This window comes from Vipera berus, assembly GCF_964194415.1.
Source record: "Vipera berus genome assembly, chromosome: Z".
Taxonomy (NCBI): Eukaryota; Metazoa; Chordata; class Lepidosauria; order Squamata; family Viperidae; genus Vipera; species Vipera berus.
In genome coordinates, this window is record NC_138205.1 from 37,757,255 (window position 1) to 37,781,281 (window position 24,027).

Consider the following 24,027-nt stretch of genomic DNA (forward strand, 5'->3'; position numbering starts at 1 on the left):
ACATCTATTCCACATCACCTTGGTGTCTCCCTAAATAAAACCAGCCCTCCTTATCGCAGCAAGGAAATCAAGCAATAGAGTTGCAATGGATTTTAAATAAACACTTCCCTCCTCCCCCTGTCATTGCCAGGCTGCTGAGAAGCACGCAGGAGGCTACTGAAACTGCTACTGAAACGCACACACATAGCTATCTTGCCTGCTTTCTGACTCTACTGCTTCTTTCATCCCATGAGTGAGGGCTGGAGTACACAAGAAGCTGGCTGCAGTCAGAGGATAGAATTGGTATCTTTATGACCAATTCTTTCTCCATGGATTTGAAGGACAGCACCAGTGAGGGAAGTCTAGGGAGCCTTCAGCCTTCCAGCCTCCAGATTTTTGCTAACACCTCAACCCTACATGGAATCCGCCATATCTTTGTTTATGGACCTATGACTGTGCGGCGGGCTCTATGGGCTCTAGTGTTTGTAGCTTCCCTGGGCCTCCTCTTGGTAGAGAGCTCTGAGCGAGTGATTTACTACTTTTCTTATCAGCATATTACCAAGGTGGATGGGCTGGTTGCTAACAGCTTGGTCTTTCCAGCTGTCACCATCTGCAACTTTAATGGGTTCCGCTTCTCCCGTCTCACCACCAATGATCTGTACCATGCTGGTGACCTTCTAGCTTTGCTGGATGTGAATTTACAAATCCTTCATCCCCATCTTGCTGACCCAACAGTCCTAGCCATATTGCAAGAGAAAACCAACTTCCAGCACCATCGAGCCAAGGTCTTCAGCATGAGTGAGTTCCTAGGGCGTGTGGGCCATGACATGAAGGAGATGCTGTTGTACTGCAAGTTCCGGGGGCAGGAGTGCAGCCACAAGAATTTTACAACTGTGAGTACAAGGAACAGATTTATCCTCTTATTACCTTAATAATGGTTACAGTTACAATGGGATGTACCTAGAATTGGTAATTATATTTATCCTGGCTTCTCTTGGTGAGATAGCAGTTTTGAACTGAAATATGCTTGCTATCATTGTGGCAAATTTGGGAGATTTAAAATGGGAAGTCGACTCAAATTAAGGAATTAAGGACTGTTTCTTGAGAGATTTTAACTAGCTCTAGTTATTGGCCTGTTCAGACCCTAGATGAAAGGAATGACAATATTCAATTACACTTTGATTTCCTCAAGGAAATTAGCTTATTTTGCTGTTGAATGATGATTGGCAGCAAAGCAGTATAATAATATACAGGAAATTCTGGCTGATATGGTTAATATATACCCCACTGGTTGACAATGACTTACAACCTAGATCCTTGTATTCCTTTCTCCCTTGGTAACAATTATTTCCCATTTCATATGAAGTTTTTTCCAGATCTCTACACAAGATTCTGTAATTGGATAGCTTGGGGACAATGTTTCTTGGTAGTAATTTAGCGTTGGTGACCTACCTCTGATTTGTGGTTTAGAAGAAGTGTAGTTTTATGAGCATTAGGGAGTGAAATATGGAGCCTGTTCCATGCTAAATATACTCACCTGTTCTATTTCATTTCTTCTAAATGTTGAGTAGTGGGCAACAAGATGAAGATGTAGATGGTAGGATTTGTATTGTTTAAGTTCTCATTGGCCATATGTATTCATCATTTCATAATTGCAGCATCAATTGTTGACTTTCAAATGTGTGAATGAAGTATGAGAATAAATATAAAATTTTAATATCTTGATTACTACAACATAGTAAATACAATATTTTTCAGTTGACTTGCTTCATACATCATCCCCAGCAAACCTCGAAGTAATGGTGGAACTAAATAATGCATAAACGTAGAAATTAAGTAGATCTAGGCCTGGAACTAAAAAAGGAAGTGACTTGTTTCATAGCTATGGCTAGTTGCCAGGATCAGGATCAGAAAAACAAGATGACTATTTTTAGGCGACAAAAAAGAGAAAAGAAAAAAGAAGAAAGGTACTCTTTACCCAATTTATGTCATCCAAATTTCCAAATTGATCCCAACACATACAAAAGGACACTAGATTAGAGAAATGTTTTCTATACTAATTATTTTGTCCACTGGCTTTCTTGGAGAAGTTAAATAAGTGAAGGTGACGGGCAGTGAATGTTGGAATAAACTTTAATTTCTTTTTTTGCTCAGACTCATAAAAGTCACCAAGAGTTGAAAAAAATGTAAATTTCTTTATTTACCAATCCGTTGTTTTCATGGCAGGGGTCAGATTAAGACATTGGACAGAAAGAAAGTGGTTTTTCCCAGAGAAAGCTTTGTCTTAATTACATCATACATTAAGGGGATGTTAATGGTTTGAGCCTTAATTAATAACAGTACAGAATTTAGAATATATATACAGTAAAGGTATTTCATATGTATCAACTTGTTATAACATGCAAAACAGGAGTCCATTATTAGAAGGTTGAGACAGAAAACAGTTTGCTTTGATAAAGCTAGTAGGACCAACACTTTAAAAAGCTTTATTCTCTCAAATAGACTTCCTCTATTCATCCACTCTTGCTCTTCTTGGTACAGTATATGAAGCACATTGCCTCTGCCTGCTGCGAAGCAACCCAACTATGTGTTTAAGTTGCATAGTTCAGCTAGATTCAGATTTAGACTTTTTTTATGTAATTTAGACTTTCCACCATAGTACCTGGCTTTGGAATCAATTATGTGATTTTTAAAAAATAAACATAGGCATTGATGACAATGGATGTTTTGTTATGGAAAGAGGATATTATATTTTTCTGATATTTGGAAATTCACTGTTATGATCTAGACAGGATTGTAGCTATATGTTAAGAGCAAGCTATCAGGATGAAAACTTTGGGTTACTGTCATATTAATTGACAAGACAATATTTAAGGGACCCTTACTGAAGAATAATATTCCAAATTTATATAAAATAATAAATTCTATATTGTGATCTAGAAATGGAAAGTTTATTGTCATATGTATATATTATCAGAAGTGAAATTTTCAATATTCTTAACCATGTCTACCTTAAAAACATACAAAACAAAAATAATGTGGAGGAATTGGGTGCATTTTCTTGAAAACTGCAGAGTGAGAAAAAGTTGGGGAGAAATACATGTTTTGATGTTTTCCCACAAAAACATGATAGCAAATATATAGGGCCTAGATGGATAAAACATTTTGGGTTGCTTTCAGTGAATAAAAGTTGCCACCAGGAAAGGAAACTTTAGGGAAAGATCTGTTGTTCAGTAGTTCATTTCCAGGTGTCATCAAATACATCCTCACATAAGAGGATTGAAAATGTAAGATTTTAAATAACAAATATCAGCCAAAATAACGGACATTACCAAGTTGGTTAGATAAAATGATAACGCAACATGAGTTAGCTTTATCAATATTTCTTCTTTCCTACAATTTGCCATTTATTTGGATAAGATGTTTATTTATAGGGTTGTACCAGATAATTTTGTTCTACTTCAAGGCATCTCCTGAATCCTGACCATCATAACAATCTCACCATGGTGGGACTGGCATGTTCCACCTATGCAGGCAGAGGAGGCATGCTGTGGATCCTGTCAGTCAAGGCTGGGAGGGTCCAGGTTCTCTGCTGTGACTCCTGTTCTTGGAATATCTTGCCCCTGTCCCGAGATGAGATCTGCTCTTGCCTCCCCCCCCACCCCTGGCCTTCCGCAAGAGCCTGAAGACCTGGCTCTGCCAATTGACTTGTGGCCCCAACAGGGGATTATCACACTAGAGGCGGTTGATAAGCTAATAGAAGATCCCACCTCCCTCTCCTGTGCATCTTGCTCCCTGCTTCTCCATCGTTAATTATGTTTTGTATTTTTATTGTTATTAGAAATATATATTTTCCAGGCTTTTATTGCTTATAATATTGTAAATTGTCTAAACTCATGTGTGGTGAGACAGGCAGCAAACAAACAAATAAAATTTGATTTCTATGTGGAAGATAGAATCACTTTGCTTTGAACTGAAATGTTAAAGTGAACCAGTCTGATTTTACCAGGTTTTTTTTCAGTCCAGTGGAAAGGAACTACTACTGTAGGTTTCAGAATCTCACTTTAGCTGGATTGTCTTGAGGGACGACAGGAGACAGCAGGCACGGTCCAAACAATGCGTTTATTGGGCAGAGGTCCCGGGCGATGCAACGCCGGGAATCCCCCGTATTTATAGTGAACAGGGACATCAACAACAACATCAAGAACCAATAAACAGACGGGGTTCTCCCGCCTAACAAGGACGCCCAATGAGAGAGAGACCGACTAAAGGTAGGCGCGGCTGTGGCGGCTTGTTGCCGGGGCCAGCTGGCAGCTTTGACAGCTCCGGCTGAGCTGCGCATGCACGGTTCTCTGAAGTTTGACAGCTGTCAGTGTACTGCGCATGTGCGGCAGTTTGACAGCTGTCAGAGTCGGCCGGTTTGACAGCTGTCAGTGTACTGCGCATGCGCGGTAGTTTGACAGCTGTCAGAATCGGCCGCTAGCCGCTTGTGTGTGGGGGGGGGGAATGCCGCGGCAGCCTTTTGACGGTTGTCAACGGCTGCCGGGGATCCCTTATAGATGTGAGGGGGTTGTTGTGTGTGTGAGGCGGTTGATAAGCTGATAGAAAATCCCACCTCCCTCTCCTGTGCATCTTGCTCCCTGCTTCTCCATCGTTAATTATGTTTTGTATTTTTATTGTTATTAGAAATATATATTTTCCAGGCTTTTATTGCTTATAATATTGTAAATTGTCTAAACTCATGTATGGTGAGACAGGCAGCAAACAAACAAATAAAATTTGATTTCTATGTGGAAGATAGAATCACTTTGCTTTGAACTGAAATGTTAAAGTGAACCAGTCTGATTTTACCAGGTTTTTTTTTTCAGTCCAGTGGAAAGGAACTACTACTGTAGGTTTCAGAATCTCACTTTAGCATCTGGACTGAAGCAGAGCAATAGCTCCAATCAGATGCTTCAAAGGGGAAAGCCACTTCAGTTTGATGCTCTGCTTTGGAGATATGCTTTAATTGAAACTTTGATTGGGTTGAAGTACTCTTTTGAAGTTTGCACAGCTTTAATGATTACTAAAACATTTGCAAGCTTTTTGTTCCTGATATTTGTAAAGCCATGTGATATATGTTTTGGAGAAGGAGCAAGTTCGTTCTTACTCTATTGGGCTACGATGATGATAACTGAATAAGAGAAAAGGATAGTCCTGCCTCCAAAGGCTTTTGAATAATTTTAGATATTGTTGATATTAAAAGAGGCAAAATGATAGAGGATAAATATACATTTATCTTTTTTAAAAACATGCTTCATTTGAGGCTTCATTTCAGTTATATATGAATAAGACAGGATATTTCAGAGGAACTTTGGCATTAGTTTCCTAGCCAGTGCCTATAAAAGAAAGCAGAAATAAAAATAAATAAAAAAAAATAAATTCAAAACCTTTACTTAGAGGTATTTAGCCAAACCTTTATTTTCTGATCTTGAGTCAGAATATTTTTTCAAACTGTATCTGCTCTCAAACATTACATTGATTTTTAGTTCGTTCGTTGATTATTTGATCCCAGTTCTGCTCTTAATCCAAACATATTAACCATATCTGATTTAGCCCTAATAGTGAACAGCATATCTACTCTTCTGAGTCTTGGTGATGATTATTGGTAGAAGAAAAGCTAACAAGGATGCTGTAATTAATTTCTTGAAAGAGTTGTTAATGGGGACACAAATGGCAAAAAATAGTAGCCATTTTGAATTATATTTACACATTGTTTATTATTTATTTATTTATTTATTTATTTATTTATTTATTTTAATTCCATTTATATCCTGCCATTCTCCGAAGACTCAGGGCGGCTTACAAGCTTAGCAGTATATGAACATTATTTCAGGCTTGAATCTCCATTATTATGTATCCAAAAAGCCAAGAACAATTTCAGATATGCCATTATAAATGCTAGAATATAAAATATACTTCAGTTGAAGAACCTTAAGTAAAAAATAACTTTTTTGAGATACGCGTATGAAGAGCTCTCAAAAATCTAATTTTGTTCAACCTCAAATACAGTGGTTTACAAAATTATTTTAATCGCTATAATTAATGCAATTATCAACCCTTTCTTTTAAAAATATAACCTTGATTCTTCCGAATCAGTGCAGCAGGCCAAATTTGATTTATTTATGCAAAGCTATTTGAAATCATTATAGTATTTAAATTACCAAAAATAAAAGGCAGTTTAATTTACACCAGGTCTCCAGGTTTCCAACACATGCAAATTGGCTGCTTTACAATATAAGATAAAGCGCTATTGTGTTGGAATCAACACTTGTAAGACTATCCCACAAGAGCTGACATGCCCTGTTTATGTATATCTCTCTATTTATGTGCTGAAATATTGCTTGAAGTGACAGGCTAGATAAGCCCTGAGCAATTGTATCAAGGAGTAGGAGTAGGACACTGATGAGACAGATATAGGGGGTGGCCTGCTTTTCAGTGTTGTGAATATATTTAATTTATTGGAAAGCTTCTTGGATTTTTATTGTGAAGGTAGTATTTTTATGGTTCCCCTCTCATTTTGTTTTCTTTCTTTCCAATGTGCACATTTTTGTCACTTACTTGAAAATGTACTATATTTTATCTGGCACGTTAGTCAGTGACCCTAATGAAGAATTAAATTACTATGAACATAAACAATTAAAACTTATTTAATCTTTGTCTTGTTGAATGAATGTGCTCTGCACTCAACTCAGTTATAGATTCTCAACTCAGTTATAGATTCTGAAAAGTTTTCTCCCATAACCTTTTATTTCTTTTCAATAAAGATTCAACTGAAGATGTTTTACTAGGAACAAAAGCACAATTCATTTAAAATAAATGTTTATGAGTTTTACCACTTTGATCATCTGTATGAATACTCCATCTCTGTAGCTTTGTATGCAAATTAACATTAATGTGCTATAAAAGCAAAAACAGAAAGCCACTTCGATAAGTTATCTCAATAAACTCAATTTTTCAATTTCAATGCCAACCTTCCACTGATTCTAACATTCCATTTTTTATAATAGCTAGATCTGAATAGTTTTAGCCACTGTGTAAGACTGTGAAATCTAATAATGGATGATATACTACCTCTGAATGGGGAAAATCATTTTAGTTATCTACTTCTTATATATTACTAAAAAGCTCAGATCTTTGAATAATGTTAATTACAAAACAAAAAGAATATTGAATATAAAACAAAGAAATGTAGTAGCAAGTTTACAGAATTAGATTCTTTTTCCTAATACAGTATGTTTCCTTAAAAGACACAGAACTAGTAGTTAATTAAAAAAAACATTGTCAATCCAAATTTCAGATTCAGGGCAAGGTTATAAGTTATTTATTTAATGTAAAGGATTGAGATACTATAGCTTCATTTTGCCAAGAAGTCATATGATCAATAAATGAAGCCATTTGTGGTGTCTGCTAGGAGAGTTCAAATGAAGACTGGCTGAAGCAGACATAGCTTAAGTGGCTATTAACTATCAGTGAATGCTCATAGAGTGCTCATGCAGTTTCCGTGAATAACAAATGAATCTGTGCCCATAAAATAACAAAGATGAATTGCACATGAATAAACATGAGTGTGGTTAGAAGTTGCCATTCTCCTGAGCATATTACATACTGTTTTCTTGCAGCTTTGCACACAGCAGTACCAAGGAGTAAAAGTACCATCTCCAGGAAATTCTGCACAAATCAAAAGTGCAATTGCATTAACAATATTCAGAACCAGATTCGTGAAGTAGGGCTTGCATTGTACAACTTTTTACTGCCTTCTCTCCTAAGTATGCAATGGAGCTGAAATATATTTTGAAAAACTCTCCTGTGCTTATAAAAACTTTCTACTTAACAAATCTGCAAATTGAGTTTTATACATGTCTGTATTTTAAGTGTGTTTTATAGTTAGACCAGCAAAGATTGAATACATCAAGTTGGATGTTCCAGTTTACTCAAACATAGAATTAAGAGTCGAAGCAGGTGTGAAGTTAATAATGTGATTTGATTATGCATACTTTTTTCACTAAATAGCAATCTTGGAGTCACCTAGCCTAGTTTATATCCCTTCTACTTGGAAACATTCCTCTAGCTGGAAACAATAGCTGGAGGGTGTAGCAAGAATGAGATTTCCATGTCTTAGATCTGATTTAGAATGGGTTTCCCATAGCAAATTCTCAGGCACTAAACTTGTGATTAAGGACATGTCCCTGAATAGCTTGGTGGCAACTTAACATGAACCAATCACATGGCAAAAAGTACCTTGTTTGTAGAAGTCAGCCAATAGCTGTATTTTCAGAAATAAGAGACCAAGCCATCTTTGTCTTCATGTTCCAAAAATCTTGTTTAATATGAGATCTGCAATCTCTCTCAGAAATTAATACATTTATCATATAATTCCCATCTCAAAACTGCCCTCTAAACTGCAGACCTTATGATTAGGCTTTGTATTGCAATCAGCATCATAAAATGCTTCCATAACCAAGGGACAGTAATAGTGTGAAGTGGTGAAAATTGATAGGGCATTCCTTTGGGAAGCAAAGAAATAAGTTGGCTGTTAAAAAAATGAGGTGTCCAAAGTTTGCAACTGGGATATAGGAAATAGGCTTTAGATATAATGGAAATACAGGAGAAGATAACAGGATGAAATAAAAAGAGATTCTGTCCAGAGAAAGTGGTGTGTGTAAAGAATGTGCAAAGAAATAGGATTTGGGACTTTCTGAAGTTAGGGAGGAGGTCATTCTAAGGAAAAAGAAATAAATGTTTGAAAAAATATATATAAAATTTTGGAAATGTGGGTGTAAAACTATGCAGACCCTAGGGACTCTGCTTGATGCAAACAGACTTGACCCAAAGAGATAAAGACTAGTGAAAAGAAAAGTGCTTAGTACGATTTAGTAAAGCAACCTGAAGAGATAAAAAGGATATAAAAATGAAAAGCAAGATAAATTACTCAGGAGTATTGAGAAAGGAAGCAAAATTTGAAAGTTAAAAGATTACTTGTGAGTCAGAGAGTTTAAGAAGACAGAAGAATAGAAGAGACAAAGATCCCAACTAGCAATGGGTGTCAGAAGGACTTTTTTCTTATGAGGAACAAGACAAGTTATATGCCCATTGATATGTTTGCCTACAGCTTGGGTTCAAGGGAAATGGCTCAGTCGGCAAATTTCAGTAGTGAAGGGGATCACCTAGTGTGCCAGCTAGAAAGATGACTGAAGTCAAGCAAGTGACAAACAGTGTGTGTGTGATGGCTTGGTTTACCATTCATTCTGCCATTTAATTAATTAATTGATATAGATGCTTATCTCAAACAATGACTCTGAGGGGCTATGCCTCAATTTCCTTGCCTTCTTATTGAAGAATCTTCTGAATGGGATGCTTATTCACATATTACATTATCAGAAATCTTACTTTATTGCATTTGTAAGGCTTTACCTGCATCCTGATGAACATAAATACACCCTCAGCAGGCCTCTGCCAGCACAAGTACTATGAACTTGTCTTAATGGGATGAGATGGTTCCTCAAGTAAGCATCTATGCCACAGTAGGCTTTAAAAGTCATAACCAACACCTTGAATTGTACACAACAGCAAACTGGCAGCCAGTTTGTGAAGCAGTGGTGTAACATGGGTCATTCTATGGGCCCCAAAGACTGCTCATGCTTGTGCACTTTGTACCATTTGAAGCTTCTGAACACACTTCAAGCGTAGCCCTATGTAAACCACGTTGCAATAATCCAGACAAGAGATGACTAGGGCTTGAGTGTCTGTATGTAGGGACTCCTGATCCAGGGAAGGCCACAGCCGGTGTACAAACAGAAATTGTGCTGTGATCCAGATCTGGAAGTTCCATGTACCCAAAGCCATTCAGTCTTGCCAGGTTTTAGCCATTATTTCCTTTAAGCCTTAATATGGATTTTGGATCAGATTAATTGTAACTTTTCTCCATTGATTAATATATTTATTTCAATGTTCACAAAAGGAAAAAAAATAGTTCAGAAGCAAAAGGGTAATTTTTAGGCTGCAAGAACCTATGGAAATTGGTGTTCCCTTGGAATTAATCTTTGGGAGAAATACATTGGTGGTTGATTTTACTGGAACCTTCAAGGTAGTGCCAGAGCCCAGAGTGGCAAGCTACTATTTTTGTTACATCTTACCTTTTTTCCCTCTTTCTCTCTGCTTGGCTAGGACAAACCACACAGTAAATGTTTACTATTTCCTTGCTGACTACTTTTGAAAGTCATATGTGTTTTGAACAGATCTACAAGAGTCACGAAAATGAGAATACCTCTTTTAATTTTTTTCTACTATTATAATTTGTATATAAGAAGAATGCATTTAAAATTTTATGTTCATTAGTTAAAAAACTTCAGTCAGACTTGTACCTATCAATTAGTAACATAGTCAAATAGTGGTTGACGTTACAGCTCAAGTTTTAAGGCAGATTTTAGACTCTGATGTTTAACTGTTGTTGTTGTTGTTAGCTGCAAAGTCGTCTCCAACCCATCGCGACCCTATGGACAACGTTCCTTCAGGCCTTCCTGTCCTCTACCATCTTCTGGAGTCCATTTAAGCTCACGCCTACTGCTTCAGTGACTCCATCCAGCCACCTCATTCTCTGTCATCCCCTTCTTCTATTGCTCTCAATCTTTCCCAGCATTAGGCTCTTCTCCAGTGAGTCCTTTCTTCTCATTAGGTGGCCAAAGTATTTGAGTTTTAGCTTCACGATCTGGCCTTCTAAAGAGCAGTCAGGTTTGATCTCCTCTAGGACTGATCGGTTTGATCGCCTTGCAGTCCAAGGGACTTGCAGGAGTCTTCTCCAGCACCACAGTTCAAAGGCCTCAATTCTTTGTCGCTCAGCCTTTTTTATGGTCCAGCTTTCACTGCCATACATTGCAACTGGGAAGACCATAGCCTTGACTATACACACTTTTGTTGGCAGGGTGATGTCTCTGCTTTTTAGTGTGCTGTCTAGATTTGCCATGGCTTTCCTCCCCAGGAGCAAGGGTCTTTTAATTTCTTGGCTACAGTCCCCATCTGCAGTGATCTTAGAGCCCAGGAAAATAAAATCTGTCACTACCTCCATTTCTTCCCCATCTATTTTTTATTTTTTATTTTAATCCCATTTATATCCCGCCCTTCTCCGAAGACTCAGGGCGGCTTACAATTTAAGCACAAACCAATGTGCTTAGCAATATTTGCCAAGAATTGAGAGGGCGGGATGCCATGATCTTGGTTTTCTTAATGTTAAGTTTCAACCCAAGTTTTGCACTCTCCTTCTTTTTTTTTATTAAAAAGTTTTACAAAAACAAAGTTTTACAATATATCCCCAAATCCCCCCACCCCAAACCCGCCCACTTCCCCCCCACTTCCCAGAGCTAAATACAGGATTATAGTTATAATAATCATATTCTAAATAAAAATTATGCAAATATACAATTAACCAAATTCATAATGTGCTTTAACATAACTAAAACAAAGTACCAATAACAATATCCCACTAAAATCTACTCATAAGCTAAATGGAACTTTTTAGTCCCATATTTGTTCTGAATATAATCTATCCATCTCCTCCAAACTGAAATATATCTTTCCTGTGAATGATCTTTCAAATAAGCAGAAATCTTAGACATTTCTGCAAGATTCGAAACTTTAAACACCCATTCTTCTATAGTAGGCAAACTATCCTTCTTCCAATATTGTCCCACCAGTAACCGTGCTGCTGTTATCATATTCAACATCAAATTAGTTTCTTTAACATCACAATCTACCACAATACCCAATAAAAACAATTGCGGAGAAAACTTTATCTTTCTCTTAAAAATCTTTTGAATGTTCCACCAAATTTTGATCCAAAAAGCTTTTATATTTCTACAAGTCCACTACATGTGAAAATAGGTAGCTTCTAAACTACCACATCTCCAACATTTAGACTGTAAATTAGGATACATATTAGACAACTTCTTGGGATCCAGATGCCATCTACAGTATAAAACATTTTATAAAAATTTTCTCTTAAGTTTTGGGCCTGAGTAAATTTAACATTTCTGACCCAAATTATCTCCCAAGTGTCCAACGAAATTGGTTCCTGAATATTTTGTGCCCACTTTATCATACAGTCTTTTACCAATTCCGTTTCCGAATCCAATTCAATTAAAACATTATATATCCTCTTTATAAGTGCACAATTTAAATCTCTAATTTAGTCCCCCATTAACTATAATTTGTGCAGTTTGTTGTTGATATATAACTTTAATAGCATGTAAAAAACCTTCTCCAAAATTCATCTCCTCAACAACTCTCAATAAAAATTGCCAATTCAATTGGTCAAAGGCTTTCTCTGCATCCAAAAATATCAATGCTGCGGAGACTTGGTTGTTCTTATCCAAGTATTCAAGCAAGTTTACAATTTGTGTTACATTATATTTCATATACCTTCCAGATATAAATCCCGATTGATCACTATGAATCATTTGTTTCAAAACTTGCATTAATCTATTAGCCAATACTTTAGCAAAAATCTTATAATCTGTATTTAAAAGCGATATAGGTCTATAATTTTTAGGTTGAGTAAGGTCTTGATCCTCTTTTGGAATCAATGATACAAAAGCTGTCCTCCATGATGGAGGAACTGCACCTCCAGTCTGAATTTCATTAAACAAAATCTTGAAGGGTTCAATCATTTCAGGCAACAACTTTTTATAGTAAATTGCTGTTAATCCATCTGTTCCCGGAGCCTTGCCCAATTTCAACTGTTTAATAGCTAAAGAAATTTCTTCTGATGTAATTGGGCAATTCATCTCAAGTTGTTGTTCTTTTGAGAGTCTCGGAAAATGAGCTCCCTGTAAATACTTGTCTATATCTAAAGCTTGTATATTTTCTTTAGAATATAATTTCGAGTAAAAATCTAAAAAACTCCTCTTAATCAAATTTTGTTGGTAGACTTCTTTTCCTTTATATTCTATTTTATCTATAGTACGTGATTTCTGTTTCTTCCTTAATTGATAAGCCAACCATCTACCAGGCTTATTAGCGTTACAAAAAGTATTGTTTAGCATAGTGCAAATTAATTGCTATTTGATCAGCCACTAGCATATTAAATTGTTCTTTCAATAAATGTATTGAGATCCTTAAATTATTATCCAATGGATTCAAAATAAGCTTTTTCTCCTTAGCTTTAATCTCTTCCTCGATATCTAAACGTTTTTGCATTTGCTTACGCCTGTAAGCATTATTCATATAAATAAAAACCCCTCTCATATAAGCTTTACTAGCATCCCAAACCATTTCCATCAAGGTACCGTATATACTTGAGTATAAGCCGAATTTTTCAGCCCACTTTTTGGGCTGAAAAATTCCACTTCGGCTTATACTCCAGTCAACAAAAAAACTTACCGAGGACTTGTGCGCGGCCGAGGCTTTGGTGCTTCCGGGATCGCGCGCACCTCTCCCAAGCCACCGCCATCCGGAGACCTGCCGAAGTTTGGGGAGGTTTGGGGAGGTGCGCGCGCACCTCCCCAAACCTCCCCAAACGTCGGCAGGTCTCCGGACCTCCGCGCCTTGCCTGCCTGCTTCTTTCCGCAGCGGAAAGAAGCAGGCAGGCAGGGCGCGGAGGAACGGAGACCTGCCGACGTTTGGGGAGGTTTGGGCGCCTCCCCAAACCTCGGCAGGTCTCCGTTCCTCCGCGCAGACCTGCCGACGTTTGGGGAGGTTTGGGCGCCTCCCCAAACCTCCCCAAACCTCGGCAGGTCTCCGTTCTTCCTGCCGACCTTTGGGGAGGTTTGGGCGCCTCCCCAAACCTCGGCAGGTCTCCGTTCCTCCTGCCAACCTTTGGGGAGGTTTGGGCGCCTCCCCAAACCTCCCCAAACCTCGGCAGGTCTCCGTTCCTCCTGCCGACCTTTGGGGAGGTTTGGGCGCCTCCCCAAACCTCGGCAGGTCTCCGTTCCTCCTGCCGACCTTTGGGGAGGTTTGGGCGCCTCCCCAAACCTCCCCAAACCTCGGCAGGTCTCCGTTCCTCCGCGCAGACCTGCCGACGTTTGGGGAGGTTTGGGCGCCTCCCCAAACCTCCCCAAACCTCGGCAGGTCTCCGTTCCTCCTGCCGACGTTTGGGGAGGTTTGGGCGCCTCCCCAAACCTCGGCAGGTCTCCGTTCCTCCGCGCAGACCTGCCGACGTTTGGGGAGGTTTGGGCGCCTCCCCAAACGTCCCCAAACCTCGGCAGGTCTCCGTTCCTGTTTGGGGAGGTTTGGGCGCCTCCCCAAACCTCCCCAAACCTCGGCAGGTCTCCGTTCCTCCGCGCAGACCTGCCGACGTTTGGGGAGGTTTGGGCGCCTCCCCAAACCTCTGCAGGTCTCCGTTCCTCCGCGCAGACCTGCCGACCTTTGGGGAGGTTTGGGCGCCTCCCCAAACCTCGGCAGGTCTCCGTTCCTCCTGCCGACCTTTGGGGAGGTTTGGGCGCCTCCCCAAACCTCCCCAAACCTCGGCAGGTCTCCGTTCCTCCTGCCGACCTTTGGGGAGGTTTGGGCGCCTCCCCAAACCTCCCCAAACCTCGGCAGGTCTCCGTTCCTCCTGCCGACCTTTGGGGAGGTTTGGGCGCCTCCCCAAACCTCGGCAGGTCTCCGTTCCTCCGCGCAGACCTGCCGACCTTTGGGGAGGTTTGGGCGCCTCCCCAAACCTCCCCAAACCTCGGCAGGTCTCCGTTCCTCCTGCCGACGTTTGGGGAGGTTTGGGCGCCTCCCCAAACCTCCCCAAACCTCGGCAGGTCTCCGTTCCTCCTGCCGACCTCCCCAAAGGTCGGCAGGAGGAACGGAGACCTGCCGAGGTTTGGGGAGGTTTGGGGAGGCGCCCAAACCTCCCCAAAGGTCGGCAGGAGGAACGGAGACCTGCCGAGGTTTGGGGAGGCGCCCAAACCTCCCCAAAGGTCGGCAGGTCTGCGCGGAGGAACGGAGACCTGCCGAGGTTTGGGGAGGCGCCCAAACCTCCCCAAAGGTCGGCAGGAGGAACGGAGACCTGCCGAGGTTTGGGGAGGTTTGGGGAGGCGCCCAAACCTCCCCAAAGGTCGGCAGGAGGAACGGAGACCTGCCGAGGTTTGGGGAGGTTTGGGGAGGCGCCCAAACCTCCCCAAAGGTCGGCAGGAGGAACGGAGACCTGCCGAGGTTTGGGGAGGCGCCCAAACCTCCCCAAAGGTCGGCAGGTCTGCGCGGAGGAACGGAGACCTGGGGAGGTTTGGGGAGGCGCCCAAACCTCCCCAAAGGTCGGCAGGAGGAACGGAGACCTGCCGAGGTTTGGGGAGGTTTGGGGAGGCGCCCAAACCTCCCCAAAGGTCGGCAGGAGGAACGGAGACCTGCCGAGGTTTGGGGAGGTTTGGGGAGGCGCCCAAACCTCCCCAAAGGTCGGCAGGAGGAACGGAGACCTGCCGAGGTTTGGGGAGGTTTGGGGAGGCGCCCAAACCTCCCCAAAGGTCGGCAGGTCTGCGCGGAGGAATGGAGACCTGGGGAGGTTTGGGGAGGCGCCCAAACCTCCCCAAAGGTCGGCAGGAGGAACGGAGACCTGCCGAGGTTTGGGGAGGTTTGGGGAGGCGCCCAAACCTCCCCAAAGGTCGGCAGGAGGAACGGAGACCTGCCGAGGTTTGGGGAGGTTTGGGGAGGCGCCCAAACCTCCCCAAAGGTCGGCAGGTCTGCGCGGAGGAACGGAGACCTGCAGAGGTTTGGGGAGGTTTGGGGAGGCGCCCAAACCTCCCCAAAGGTCGGCAGGAGGAACGGAGACCTGCCGAGGTTTGGGGAGGCGCCCAAACCTCCCCAAAGGTCGGCAGGAGGAACGGAGACCTGCCGAGGTTTGGGGAGGTTTGGGGAGGCGCCCAAACCTCCCCAAAGGTCGGCAGGAGGAACGGAGACCTGCCGAGGTTTGGGGAGGCGCCCAAACCTCCCCAAAGGTCGGCAGGAGGAACGGAGACCTGCCGAGGTTTGGGGAGGCGCCCAAACCTCCCCAAAGGTCGGCAGGTCTGCGCGGAGGAACGGAGACCTGGGGAGGTTTGGGGAGGCGCCCAAACCTCCCCAAAGGTCGGCAGGAGGAACGGAGACCTGCCGAGGTTTGGGGAGGTTTGGGGAGGCGCCCAAACCTCCCCAAAGGTCGGCAGGAGGAACGGAGACCTGCCGAGGTTTGGGGAGGTTTGGGGAGGCGCCCAAACCTCCCCAAAGGTTGGCAGGAGGAACGGAGACCTGCCGAGGTTTGGGGAGGCGCCCAAACCTCCCCAAAGGTCGGCAGGTCTGCGCGGAGGAACGGAGACCTGCAGAGGTTTGGGGAGGCGCCCAAACCTCCCCAAAGGTCGGCAGGAGGAACGGAGACCTGCCGAGGTTTGGGGAGGTTTGGGGAGGCGCCCAAACCTCCCCAAAGGTCGGCAGGAGGAACGGAGACCTGCCGAGGTTTGGGGAGGTTTGGGGAGGCGCCCAAACCTCCCCAAAGGTCGGCAGGAGGAACGGAGACCTGCCGAGGTTTGGGGAGGTTTGGGGAGGCGCCCAAACCTCCCCAAAGGTCGGCAGGAGGAACGGAGACCTGCCGAGGTTTGGGGAGGTTTGGGGAGGCGCCCAAACCTCCCCAAAGGTCGGCAGGAGGAACGGAGACCTGCCGACGTTTGGGGAGGTTTGGGGAGGTGCGCGCGATCCTGGAAGCACCGAAGCCTCGGCCGCGCGCAAGTCCTCGGTAAGCTCCGGGCGGTCACTTGCTTCGCGTCTCCTGAGGGAAGGGGGGGCGACTGGAGCGGGCGTGTTTCCTCGCCTGCTGGGCGCCGCGATTTTCCCGGGGAACGCGCGGGCCCCGAATGGCAGTGTGGAGCGAGGAAGCGGACAGCCAGGGCTTCCCCGAGAGCCGCGGCCACACAGGGTATTCCTGTGTATTCAGGCTTGCAAAATGGCGGATCGAGCCTCTGCTGGCGGCAGAGGCTTGCAGAATGGCGGATCGGCTTATACTCGAGTCAATAACTTTTTCCAGTTTTTGGGGGTGAAATTGGGGGTCTCGGCTTATACTCGAGTCGGCTTATACTCAAGTATATACGGTACCTTTATGCATATTTGTAACAAAAAATTCTTTCATACGTTCTCTACATTTCTGCAAGAACAAGTCATTTGTAAATAAGTTCTCATTCAACCTCCAGGATCTTCTACTAGCATCTTCAGCAAAAAACTCCAACCAAACAGGACTATGGTCAGACATTGTCCTAGGAAAAATCTTAACGTTCTTAACAGAAGAAAAAAGATCAGTAGTAATCAAAATAAAGTCAATCCTGGAGAAAGATTTATGTCTATCCGAAAAAAAAGTAAAATCTCTGTGTCTCATATTCCTTTCCCGCCATACATCTCTTAATTCCAAATCTTCCTTCAAATCAAAAAAAGCTTTAGGCAATTTCGAATTAAAAAAGTTTTTAGAGGATCCCTTCTTGTCTTCAGATGGCACCAAAACTCCATTCCAGTCCCCCATCATAATAACAGATTTATAATCCAGTTCGATTAGTCTCTGATGTAAAAATTTAAAGAATTTTTGCTGTTGTTGATTTGGAGCATATAATCCGATAAGAAGAATTCTTTCCTTGTAGTATTAATTCAATACTAACATATCTCCCTTGTTTATCCGATTCAATCAATCTTGCCGAAAAGTCTTTTCTTAAATACACTCCAGCCTTCTTGTCAGGAGCAAAGGATGCAAAATGTGTTCCCAATCGGGAATTAATCAGATACTTTTGGTCTTTTAATGCAATATGTGTCTCTTGTAAACAAACAATGTCATTTTATGTTGTTTCAGATAAAAAAATACTTTCTTTCTTTTCTGTGGTGAAAAGAAACAACACCGCAACAAAAGGCTCTTTAGTTCTTCTTAACTTTCTGCCATTAGAGTGGTATCATCTGCATATCTTAGGTTGTTGATATTTCTTCTGGCAATCTTAATTCCAACTTTTGATTCCTCTAACCCTGCCTTCCTCATGATGTGGTCTGCATATAAGTTAAATAGGCAGGGCAACAGTATACAGCCTTGCCAGACTCCTTTCCCAATTTTGAACCAATGAGTGGTTCCGTGTCCAGTTCTCACTGTTGCTTCTTGGCCCACATATAGGTTTCTCAAGAGAATGTTTAACTGTACAGTGACTTATTAGAGGCATTTGGAGCAATAATCATATCTTATCAAGCCTAATTTACCTTGTATGATTGCTTTGAGGGTAAGAATGGGTCAGTCCCAAGTTTCTTGGAAGAAAGGCAGAGTACAAACCTGATGAATACAAATTGGATTCAGTTTATGGTAATATGAAATTACCGTATTTTCTGGCGTATAAGACGACTGGGCGTATAAGACGACCCCCTACATTTCCTGTTAAATTATAGGGTTTGGGCTATACTCGCCATATAAGACTACCCCTCTTCCAACGCACACCAAATAAAAATTAAAAAACATCAGATTTGATTTTAATATGGTAATTTTAATTCAAATGCTTATGACATGCAGGTACTTAGTAGGAAAACTGTCACTTATAAACATAAGGCTGTTTGTCATCAAACATGTAAACATAAAACAGTGCAAGTGGATTAAACTTAATAATAATAATAATAATAATAATAATAATAATAATAATAATAATAATAATAATAAGTAGTAGTAGTAGTAGTAGTAGTAGTTGTTGTTGTTGTTGTTGGAAGGGACCTTGGAGGTCATCTAGTCCAACCCCCTGCTAAGGCAGGAAACCCTATACCATTTCAGACAAATGGCTGTCCAGTCTCTTCTTAAAAACTTCCAGTGTTGGAGCATTCACCACTTCTGGAGGCAGGTTGTTCCACTGGTTAATTGTTCTAACTGTCAGGAAGTTTCTCCTTAGTTCTAGGTTGCTTCTCTCCTTGACTAGTTTCCATCCATTGCTTCTTGTCCTGCTTTCAGGTGCATTGGAGAATAGCTTGGCTCCCTCTTCTTTGTGGCAGCCCCTGAGATATTAGATCACTGCTATCGTGTCACCCCTCACCCTTCTCTTTGTTAAACTACACATACCCAATTCCAGCAACCCTTTTCCTATTTTCCTAATTCACTTTTTCACTTTTCCTAATTCACTCTAAAGCTTTCCCTGCGCAGAGCCTTAAGTAACCCCAGCTGCCTGCAATTAGTGCAGGTTCACATCCCATCAGGCTCAAGGTTGAGTCAGCCTTCCATCATTCCGAGGTAGGTAAAATGAGGACTCAGATTGTTGGGAGCAATAAGCTGACTTTGTAATAATGCTGCTTGTGGGGTGTGTGTGTGAAAGCTCTAATAGGCAGGCATATACATAGAATGAAGGCTATTGCTAAGCACATTGATTTGTGCTTTAAATTGTAAGCCGCCCTGAGTCTTTGGAGAAGGGTGGGATATAAATGGGATTAAAAAAAAAGACCAAATGGGAGATCCGCTCCAGGTTTTCCAGCCAGCCCGCCCAGTTCCTGAGTCAAATGTGTCCTTAGAGGTAAGCTGCTGCTCTGCTACGCATTCCCCACCTGCCTTTCAAATTGCTCTTGCATTCCCCACCTGCCTACAGCTGCTCTTCAACTTTAGAAGGAAAAAAGCCCAGACCCCAGCCTGTAAAAAATCACAGACTGCAGCTTCTACTCCAATTGGTCCCGCTTTCCCTGCGCAGACTAAATGGAAGATCCGCTCCAGGTTTTCCAGCCAGCCCTGTCCCTAAAGTTTCAGCACCCGGCGTATAAGACGACCCCTGACTTTTGAGAAGATTTTCATGGGTTAAAAAGTAGTCTTATACGCCGGAATCTATGGTAACAATCTGCCAGCAGAACCTGAATTTATTAAGAAGTTGACATGGTTCATTCTAAACTTTCCTTATGGTGCTATATGCCAAAATAATGATGTTGTAGATGCAAGAAATGGTTGTGGTGGTTTTTGTAAAGATCTCCTGGAGATCAAATCTTGGTATTGTACTGGAAAAGGAAGTATATGTTGTTAATAGGCTGAGATAAGGATGAAATTATTGTCTGTTTTCTGGGTCAATCCTGCCTGCAGAATTGACTGAGGAGTAGAGCTGGTTCTTATGAATATTTTATAGTCACTATTCCTGGCAGCAGTAGCAACAAATGTAGCTTGTCCTTGAAGGTGTCAATCTGAAGGACAGGTGCTATTTGCACGTGAGTCGTAAGGTGTGGACTGCCATCTCTTAATGGAATATAAGGAGAAAATATAGTTATGATTTGTAGGCTAGTTTTACACAACCCTTTTAACGAGTCATTTGAAGAACTAAGTTAATCCATTTTATTATGAATGTTTGTATTGTGTGAATCCAGCCCGTTTGGATGCAATGAGAGTTGAGGAAGAGCCAAATGAAAGATATCTAAGAATAGGCAGGTCAGTCCATCTGCTGAGAGGTCTGGGAAAAAGCCTTTCAAAGATATTCTACCTTAAGAAATCATTATTATTGAAGTTGGGAAACTCCTTTTACATTTTTCAACTGTTTATTTTTACCCCAAGTTAGTATTAAATATGTCTTATTCTTATATCCTTAATTTTGCCAGTTATGTGGGGCTGACAATACAATAGGCTAGGTTATGCAAAAAATAGAAAACAGGTTAAATCAGCAATGAAATAAGCATGAACTTAGTAATTGGTTTGGTATAATATAATTTATCATTTATATATTATCAAAATGAAAGCCTATGCTCCCCTAAGTCCGCGGGAGGCCACCATGGTTCAGATAGTCAGGTGTGAGTCCCTCCTCCTGAGATGTGGCCCTAGAGCTCAGTTGGGCTTGCTGCCGTATTACCTATGGCAGCACCTGCGGCCGGCATCAACTTCCCTCCATCCAGTGCGCTCCCACAGAGAGGGCCTACTCAGGGTGCCTCCGATCAGAGAATGTCGACTGGTGGCCCCCAGGGGGAGGGCGTTCTCTGTGGGTGCGCCAGACCTGTGGAACCACTTGCTGGTTGAGCTCCGGATGGCCCCCGACCTTTGCTCCTTCCGGCGGGATCTAAAAACTTACTTATTTGAGCAATCTGGCCTGGTTTGATGGGGTTGGGGTTGGGTTTCTAACATGGTTTTAATTATTGTATATATCGGGCATAATTATTTAATTGTTTTTTAACTTTTGTACTTTGTTTTTTAATATTTATTGCCCTGTACACCGCCCTGAGTCCTTCGGGAGAAGGGCGGTATAAAAATTTAATAAATATAAATATAAATATATAAGGTTATTTAACCATAATGGGAAAAGCAGCATGAGGGATACCTATGATTGTTCAGTTTTATAGAGATACTCATTATGATGGGCAATTCAAGATCCAAATTTTCCTTGCTTTTTGATGGTGTTTTTTTTTGCCTTTATAACAGATTGGCCCTACTTTTCCCTTTATGTAAAAGATACTTTTCAATAAACGACCATATTCTATAAAATAGGAACAGCCTTGTCTCCACAAAATGCCTAACTGGCTTGATGAGGGAACTGAAATCAATCCATTGCAGACCCAGTCATGCTCAGGATTTACTAATTCCACATAGTCTGTTGTCTCATGGGAATAGCTGAACTCATTTCATTGACTCTTTTTGCACTTCTAATCTTCTAAGCAAAAAGAATTGGAGAAAAAGGTAGCTGATAAAGTAAGCGTCTCTATTAATGTACTCAGTGCTTTTTTTGTAAAAGAAAAAGGTGCCGGAACTCACACATGTCATACAACCCGCCTTGCCTACCCTACAAGGTTCCATCCAAAAAAGGTGCCAGAACTCCATTCTGAGCGTTCTATCAGAAAAAAAGCCCTGAATGTACTCACTATCAAGGCCTGGCAGCACTTGGCTGGAATGGGTAAATTGTACCTATTATTGCTGGTATTATTAGCTATTTAGCCAATGAGGGAAAGGACTTTGTGCTGCCAGAACCACCGGTAAGAAAAATGACTGGATTAGTGGTTTCCTGAAAAGTGTGTTGTGGGAAAGAGGCATAATCATCCTATTACTGATGCTTAAAGATCACATCCAGTGTAAATAATAATGCATCTATCATAAAACAACTTAGAGATAGCATAGTATAGTGTCTAAAAAATTGGGTCATAAAATAGTGGGGGTCCAGTTCAGATATCTGCAACTAGATGACTAAAAACAAGCTCTTATTCTCTCACCCTCAACTACCTCTCTGTCTGCAAAATAAAGATAATGGCAGTCACTTATCCTTCAGAGATACTCAGAGCATATTATGCATATGAACCTCTTCAACATGTAAAATTTCAGTGAAAGTATTACACATATAAATTTGGCTGCAGTATAAAGAGAGTTTATTTAAGCATTAGCTTTCAGCCTTGCTTAAGCACATAGGTGGCCTCGTCTGTTCTCAAAAAGTTAAATATGAACAGACCTGATTATATTTGGATGGAAGACCACCAGGATTACCAGGATATATAGCTAGACTGCGGTTAAAAGAACATATTGAAAGAAAAGAATGGTTAATTACTTTTGTATTTTGCCAAGGAATGTACATGAATAAGTCCATGAGTTCCTTTGAAGGGAACATAACAAAAAGACTATGTTAATCCTATGTTGTTATTGTTGTCATTGTTAATTATGTGGTTTATTTGCTGCCTCAGTAATTCACAGACTTTAGGCAGTTCATAGATATAAAATAGCAGTAAGTATAAAATACATTTGAAAATGTCAGTTATAAAGTACAACAAGTAATATCAAGTAATAAGAAAAATGTGCATACATGCATATGCTGTTTTTTGTTAATCACAATATTTTATTTTCTTCAGATGTTTTTTTTCTTTTTTGTAACAGTAATATTTATTGTATTCTATTCTGAATAGCTGTCTGTATGAATTCATAAAACACACAAAATTTTATTGCCCTCATTTTTCTAAACCTTTCCAGCCCTAAAGTCCCAATTGTCTTTGCAAACAATGAAGCTGAATATCTGGATTTCAGTGGATGATGTTTGTAGTTTCCTCATGGAATTCCTTCCTTCCATCCTTCCTTCCTTCCTTTTTTTTGTATATATATATTATTGATTTTTTTAACAAAACATAAATTACTCAATAATTGGTAAACAGTGTGTTGTCTGAGTTACATTTGTAGAACAATCTTTAACAATTAATTTCTATAATCTATATTCCATATGTTAATTTTAGTTGATTTCCTCTTTCCCCAAAGTATCCTTGTTTGCAAACATTAGGTTAATGCAATTCTTATTATTTTGATAAATAACAGTTGAGTATATAGTTTTTACAATATTCCTAAAGAATAATAATCATATTAATATATTTCTTTTCTTATTAGTCATTTTGGTTGCCTTATCATAAATCCTATTATAATACTTATTTCAGGTTATTTCTCCCAGCAAATTCTAAATATTCTTACTAGTGACAACTTTCTCAACAATTAATTATATTTACATTGGCAGATTTAATTCTATTTTTCCCTATAAGCCCTCTCACACGTTTATATTTCTTAAGAAATAGATAAAAGAAAAAAAAGAGAAAAAAAGAGAAACAAAATAGAGAAGGAAAAAAAAAGCAAAAGCAATGAGACATAAGAAATACTACTTAAAATATATATCCCTCCTGTTAATATATATTTATTTCCTCAATTTCTTATTCTTTTTTAATCATAGCTAAGAATATATTTAATCTGTTTAATCTTTAAGCATTCCATTCAATAGATCTAGTCATCTAATCCCTTAACTCTAATTATAAACATTTTTTTATACTTTTCTTAAATTCAGTCACATTTAAGTACCTATTTGCTTTATTTAAGTCATTTCAGCTTTTTTTTCCTTTACAGAAAGAAAAGAAGCATACTATATTAGTTGGAAAGTTCATCCCTCTAAAAGTGGTATATTCCAAAGTTTTTCTCTTTCTTTAACTGTATTCAAACAAATGCTTCTTTTTAAAGTATTCTCTCTGATAGGTCCCATCATCTATTTTCTTAGTTTCCATTTTAATCTTTTTTCTCTGCCCAGTGTCTTTCTTAATCAATGTATTTTGCTGAATCAAAGGATTTTTCTGTTTAATCATAGGTGTTACTGTAGATGAAGAAGATAA

The 24,027-nt window shown here is 40.7% G+C and overlaps 1 protein-coding gene across 1 annotated transcript in view; it reads left to right on the forward strand.

Annotated features, from left to right (window-relative positions):
• Positions 1 to 290: 290 nt before the first annotated feature.
• The window catches only part of LOC308679182 (acid-sensing ion channel 2), a gene marked incomplete at both ends in the record, with an annotated part of 684,458 nt that continues 660,721 nt past the window's right edge, over positions 291 to 24,027 (forward strand). The window contains one exon of the mRNA XM_081346523.1: positions 291 to 872. Within this exon, the coding sequence (XP_081202649.1) occupies positions 291 to 872 (582 nt within the window). The remainder of the gene's footprint in view (positions 873 to 24,027) is intronic.